The 7,472-nt window shown below is 45.5% G+C and overlaps 1 protein-coding gene across 1 annotated transcript in view; it reads left to right on the top strand.

Annotated features, from left to right (window-relative positions):
* Positions 1–1,072: 1,072 nt before the first annotated feature.
* Positions 1,073–7,472, top strand: part of cwf19l1 (CWF19 like cell cycle control factor 1) — a gene marked incomplete at its 3' end in the record, with an annotated part of 21,422 nt that continues 15,022 nt past the window's right edge. Inside the window, exons 1-6 of the mRNA XM_084197193.1 lie at positions 1,073–1,152; positions 1,411–1,495; positions 1,601–1,685; positions 2,139–2,240; positions 4,547–4,761; positions 6,189–6,304. Coding sequence (XP_084053319.1) covers positions 1,130–1,152; positions 1,411–1,495; positions 1,601–1,685; positions 2,139–2,240; positions 4,547–4,761; positions 6,189–6,304 — 626 coding nt within the window. The 5' untranslated portion in view covers positions 1,073–1,129. The remainder of the gene's footprint in view (positions 1,153–1,410; positions 1,496–1,600; positions 1,686–2,138; positions 2,241–4,546; positions 4,762–6,188; positions 6,305–7,472) is intronic.

Below are 7,472 nucleotides of genomic sequence, written 5' to 3'. Positions count from 1 at the left end.
CTAACGTTAGTGTTAACATATAGACTAATATGTTATAAATTGTGTTCTTACACTGGTACAGTTATGCCCTATGAGAGATGTACAACTGCGCATGTGCGAAAATAAAGAATGGGCATTTTCCCGCGTTCTGGTTGAAACACCAACGATGAACATGTGTGTTTATTCCTCCGTTAAGTAAGCCGGTATTCCTGTCCTGAAGATGACAGCACCAACAGTTAACCATAGCACAGAATGCTAACTAGCTAGCACGTCAGCTTACTGGCGACCTCAAACAAATACATCTAAACATCTCATTATTTGCAGGTCAGGGGTGTTCGTATAGCCTTTCCCCTGAATTGTAGGTTTTATTTTTGGTTACCTACTTCCGGTTTTTGGTCCGGGCACCTCGGGGAGACCAGGACAGGATTCCGGAAGGAGAAGAGTATTTGGTCCGGTTGTCACTAGTTACCACAGCCACAAAGTCAAATCCCACCTATTTCTATAATTTATCTTCTTTAAATTGTAAACCTAACGTTAACCCCACACTGCTAACCTTATACCTAACCTTAAATTAAGACCAAAAAGCACATTTTTGTTTTAATGAATTTTTACGATAGACAATTTTGACTCTGTGGCTGTGGTAACTAGTGACGACCCTTTGGTCCCCCCTTCTGAGACGTCGCGGTTGCTAGATATGGAAGGAAACAGGGCAGTTGGATAGTCGCTTTGGTTCAAAACTTAAGGTGGCTTACAAACTAAAGCCGGTCTCCAAAATGCCAAAGGACATCACAAAATAAAAAATGAAATGTCTCTATGATTTTGTATCTGGCTACCCGGAGGATTGTCAACACAAGTATAATGATTGTCCATCCATCGTCAGTCATCCGAATTGAATCATTTCCGATATAAATGTCGGGGAAAAAGTACTTTTACAAATCACGTATTTGCTAAATAATAAACGTTGTATTTGCACGATTATGTGTTAATTTACTAATAACTAGAATTTTTTTTATGAAGATGGGGAGGTTTATTTTGTCGGCGACAAAGGGGGAGGAATGTTGTCGACGCACAACGTCTATAGCTAGCCAGCTAACCAGAGACTTGAGCTAACTAACTAGCAAACATAGTCTTGTTTTGAACTTTTGACGTAATGGGGGAAAAACCGTTGAAGATGTAAGTCACAGTTATGATAATTCGTAGTAATTTATTAGCTTCCCCTAACTTGGTAGTAACGGTCAAAATTATAACCTAATAAAACTAGTTAACAGTGAGAGTCAACCACTACAAGCCGTGTAGCTAACTAACTTAGATGGCTACGATTGTCTCGATGGTCAAGTTGTCCAATTTCATGAGAAAGTACAGTTGCTTGTTTGAATAAATTCTGCACGTAACTAGCTAGCTACAATTTCAATACTGTTTAATCTATTCTAGCCTTGCATGTGGTGACGTAGAGGGAAGCATTAATGCTGTGTTTAACCGCGTTCGGACCATCCAGAAGAAGAGCGGCCAGTTTGATGTAAATCCTAACCACACATACACACACACACACACACACACACACACATACATACATACATACATACATATCCCATCAGTAGGTAATCTCCTGTTCTCTCTGCAGCTGTTGCTGTGTGTAGGAAACTTCTTCGGTTTGTCTCCAGAAGCTCAGGCTGAATGGCAGGAGTACAAATCTGGAGTAAAGAAAGGTAACCTATTGTGGTTCTGAAGCTAGGAACGAAATTGTGGGTCTGGAGTTAGGAACGACATTGTGGGTCTGAAATTAGGAACGACATTGATGGTCTGGAGTTAGGAACGACATTGTGGGTCTGAAATTAGGAACGACATTGATGGTCTGGAGTTAGGAACGACATTGTGGGTCTGGAAACATTGTGGGTCTGGAGTTAGGAACGACATTGTGGGTCTGGAGTTAGGAACGACATTGTGGGTCTGGAGTTAGGAACGACATTGTGGGTCTGGAAACATTGTGGGTCTGGAGTTAGGAACGACATTGTGGGTCTGGAGTTAGGAACGACATTGTGGGTCTGGAGTTAGGAACCACATTGTGGGTCTGGAGTTAGGAACCACATTGTGGGTCTGGAGTTAGGAACCACATTGTGGGTCTGGAGTTAGGAACCACATTGTCTTGACTGTTGTTGCAGCTCCCATCCACACATACATCCTGGGAGCAGCCAGCCAGGAGACCCTCTGCTTCTTCCCCAGCGCTGACGGCTGTGAGCTGGCTGACAACATCACATACCTTGGTAAGAGTAGACTCTGACCTCTAACCCTGAGTAGACTCTGACCTCTAACCCTGACCCTGAGTAGACTCTGACCTCTAACCCTGACCCTGAGTAGACTCTGACCTCTAACCCTGAGTAGACTCTGACCTCTAACCCTGAGTAGACTCTGACCTCTAACCCTGACCTGAGTAGACTCTGACCTCTAACCCTGAGTAGACTCTGACCTCTAACCCTGACCCTGAGTAGACTCTGACCTCTAACCCTGAGTAGACTCTGACCTCTAACCCTGACCCTGAGTAGACTCTGACCTCTAACCCTGACCTGAGTAGACTCTGACCTCTAACCCTGACCCTGAGTAGACTCTGACCTCTAACCCTGAGTAGACTCTGACCTCTAACCCTGAGTAGACTCTGACCTCTAACCCTGACCCTGAGTAGACTCTGACCTCTAACCCTGAGTAGACTCTGACCTCTAACCCTGACCCTGAGTAGACTCTGACCTCTAACCCTGACCCTGAGTAGACTCTGACCTCTAACCCTGACCCTGAGTAGACTCTGACCTCTAACCCTGAGTAGACTCTGACCTCTAACCCTGACCCTGAGTAGACTCTGACCTCTAACCCTGACCCTGAGTAGACTCTGACCTCTAACCCTGAGTAGACTCTGACCTCTAACCCTGACCCTGAGTAGACTCTGACCTCTAACCCTGACCCTGAGTAGACTCTGACCTCTAACCCTGACCCTGAGTAGACTCTGACCTCTAACCCTGACCCTGAGTAGACTCTGACCTCTAACCCTGACCCTGAGTAGACTCTGACCTCTAACCCTGACCCTGAGTAGACTCTGACCTCTAACCCTGAGTAGACTCTGACCTCTAACCCTGAGTAGACTCTGACCTCTAACCCTGAGTAGACTCTGACCTCTAACCCTGAGTAGACTCTGACCTCTAACCCTGACCCTGAGTAGACTCTGACCTCTAACCCTGAGTAGACTCTGACCTCTAACCCTGACCCTGAGTAGACTCTGACCTCTAACCCTGAGTAGACTCTGACCTCTAACCCTGACCCTGAGTAGACTCTGACCTCTAACCCTAACCCTGAGTAGACTCTGACCTCTAACCCTGAGTAGACTCTGACCTCTAACCCTGACCCTGAGTAGACTCTGACCTCTAACCCTAACCCTGAGTAGACTCTGACCTCTAACCCTGAGTAGACTCTGACCTCTAACCCTGACCCTGAGTAGACTCTGACCTCTAACCCTGACCCTGAGTAGACTCTGACCTCTAACCCTGACCCTGAGTAGACTCTGACCTCTAACCCTGAGTAGACTCTGACCTCTAACCCTGAGTAGACTCTGACCTCTAACCCTGAGTAGACTCTGACCTCTAACCCTGACCCTGAGTAGACTCTGACCTCTAACCCTGAGTAGACTCTGACCTCTAACCCTGACCCTGAGTAGACTCTGACCTCTAACCCTAACCCTGAGTAGACTCTGACCTCTAACCCTGAGTAGACTCTGACCTCTAACCCTGACCCTGAGTAGACTCTGACCTCTAACCCTAACCCTGAGTAGACTCTGACCTCTAACCCTGACCCTGAGTAGACTCTGACCTCTAACCCTGACCCTGAGTAGACTCTGACCTCTAACCCTGACCCTGAGTAGACTCTGACCTCTAACCCTGAGTAGACTCTGACCTCTAACCCTGACCCTGAGTAGACTCTGACCTCTAACCCTGAGTAGACTCTGACCTCTAACCCTGACCCTGAGTAGACTCTGACCTCTAACCCTGAGTAGACTCTGACCTCTAACCCTGAGTAGACTCTGACCTCTAACCCTGACCCTGAGTAGACTCTTATCCAGAGCGACTTACGGTTAGTGAGTGCATACATTTTTTCATACTGGCCCCCCGTGGGAATCGAACCCACAACGCTGGCGTTGCAAACGCCATGCTCTACCAACTGAGCTACACAGGAGTAGACTCTGACCTCTGACCTTTACCCTACCTGGGTAATACAGCTGCTCTGTATCTCCACTGCTGTTTCACAGGCTTGACCATAACAACTCTCTCTCTCTCTCTCTCTCTCTCTCTCTCTCTCTCTCTCTGTCTCTCTCTCTCTCTCTCTCTGTCTCTCTGTCTCTCTCTCTCTCTCTCTGTCTCTCTCTCTCTCTCTCTCTCTCTCTCTCTCTCTCTCTCTCTCTCTCTGTCTCTGTCTCTCTGTCTCTCTGTCTCTCTGTCTCTCTCTCTCTCTCTCTCTGTCTCTCTCTCTCTGTCTCTCTGTCTCTGTCTCTGTCTCTCTCACTCTCTCTCACACTCTCACTGTGTGTCAGGTCGTCGTGGTGTTTTCACAGGGGCGTCAGGCCTGCAGATAGCGTATGTGAGTGGTCGTGAGGGGCAGCAGGATCCGGCGCCAGCTCACTGCTTCTCTCCTAAAGACCTCACTCAGCTGGTGGAGCCACTGCTTAGCAACAAACAGTTCAAAGGAGTGGACATCTTGCTGACATCACAGTGGCCCCGCGGAGTCTGGCAGTACGCCAACAGCCCCGTAAGACACTCTAACTGTCCTCTATCTAACCTAACTATCCTCTATCTAACCTAACTACTCTCTAACTATCCCTACCATCCCCTAACTATCCTCTATCTAACCTAACTACCTTATATCTAACCTAACTACCTTCTAACTAACCTCACTACTCTCTAACTAGCCTCACCATCCCCTAACTATCCTCTATCTAACCTAACTACCTTCTAACTAACCTCACTACTCTCTAACTAGCCTCACCATCCCCTAACTATCCTCTATCTAACCTAACTACCTTCTAACTAACCTCACTACTCTCTAACTAGCCTCACCATCCCCTAACTATCCTCTATCTAACCTAACTACCTTCTAACTAACCTCACTACTCTCTAACTATCCTCTATCTAACCTAACTACCTTCTAACTAGCCTCACTACTCTCTAACTATCCCTACCATCCCCTAACTACCTCCTATCTAACCTAACTACCTTCTAACTAACCTCACTACTCTCTAACTATCCCTACCATCCCCTAACTATCCTCTATCTAACCTAACTACCTTATATCTAACCTAACTACCTTCTAACTAACCTCACTACTCTATAACTATCCCTACCATCCCCTAACTATCCTCTATCTAACCTAACTACCTTATATCTAACCTAACTACCTTCTAACTAACCTCACTACTCTCTAACTAGCCTCACCATCCCCTAACTACCTTCTATCTAACCTAACTACCTTCTAACTAACCTCACTACTCTCTAACTATCCTCTATCTAACCTAACTACCTTCTAACTAACCTCACCAGCTCCTAACTATCCTCTATCTAACCTAACTACCTTCTATCTAACCTAACTACCTTCTATCTAACCTAACTACCTCCTAACTAACCTCACCATCCCCTAACTATCCTCTATCTAACCTAACTACCTTATATCTAACCTAACTACCTTCTAACTAACCTCACTACTCTCTAACTAGCCTCACCATCCCCTAACTATCCTCTATCTAACCTAACTACCTTCTAACTAGCCTCACCAGCTCCTAATTATCCTCTATCTAACCTAACTACCTTCTAACTAGCCTCACCAGCTCCTAACTACCTCCTATCTAACCTAACTACCTCCTAACTAGCCTCACCAGCTCCTAACTACCTTCTATCTAACCTAACTACCTTCTAACTAGCCTCACCAGCTCCTAACTACCTCCTATCTAACCTAACTACCTCCTAACTATCCCTACCATCCCCTAACTATCCTCTATCTAACCTAACTACCTTCTATCTAACCTAACTACCTTCTAACTAGCCTCACCAGCTCCTAACTATCCTCTATCTAATTTAACTATCCTCTAACTAACCTAACTACTCTCTAACCAGCCCCACTACCCGAAGGCTGTGTGTTTGACCCAGATGGTTTCTTTGAAACTAAACTGTTCTTTGTTTCAGGAAGTCAACACTAAGTTCTGTGGAACAACCTCCATCTCCCAGCTGGCTTACAAGCTGAAACCGCGCTACCACTTTGCTGCTGTAGAGGGAGTTCACTATGAGAGACTACCTTACAGGTACACACACACACTATCATACACACACACACACACTATCATACACACACACACACACTATCATACACACACACACACACTATCATACACACACACACACACTATCATACACACACACACACACTATCATACACACACACACACACTATCACACACACACACTATCATACACACACAACACAACCTGACAGGTGAATACACACTGTATATAAACTACCATACCACCACTGGGCTGAGGTAGAGGGAGTTCACTATGAGAGACTACCTTACAGGTACACACACACACACTATCATACACACACACACACACTATCATACACACACAACACAACCTGACAGGTGAATACACACTGTATATAAACTACCATACCACCACTGGGCTGAGGTAGAGGGAGTTCACTATGAGAGACTACCTTACAGGTACACACACACACTATCATACACACACACACACACTATCATACACACACACACACACTATCATACACACACACACACACTATCATACACACACAACACACTATCATACACACACACACACACTATCATACACACACACACACACTATCATACACACACACACACACTATCATACACACACAACACACTATCATACACACACACACACACTATCATACACACACACACACACTATCATACACACACACACACACTATCACACACACACACTATCATACACACACACACACACTATCATACACACACACTATCATACACACACAACACAACCTGACAGGTGAATACACACTGTATATAAACTACCATACCACCACTGGGCTGCGGTAGAGGGAGTTCACTATGAGAGACTACCTTACAGGTACACACACACACACACTATCATACACACACACACACTATCATACACACACACACACACTATCATACACACACACTATCATACACACACAACACAACCTGACAGGTGAATACACACTGTATATAAACTACCATACCACCACTGGGCTGCGGTAGAGGGAGTTCACTATGAGAGACTACCTTACAGGTACACACACACACCATCATACACACACACACACACTATCATACACACACACACACACTATCATACACACACACACACACTATCATACACACACACACACACTATCATACACACACAACACACTATCATACACACACACACACA

Source organism: Coregonus lavaretus (assembly GCF_964263955.1).
Source record: "Coregonus lavaretus genome assembly, contig: HAP1_SCAFFOLD_2011, whole genome shotgun sequence".
Taxonomy (NCBI): Eukaryota; Metazoa; Chordata; class Actinopteri; order Salmoniformes; family Salmonidae; genus Coregonus; species Coregonus lavaretus.
The sequence above is the reverse complement of the archived record's forward strand: the minus strand, read 5'-3'. Positions and strand labels throughout refer to the sequence as shown.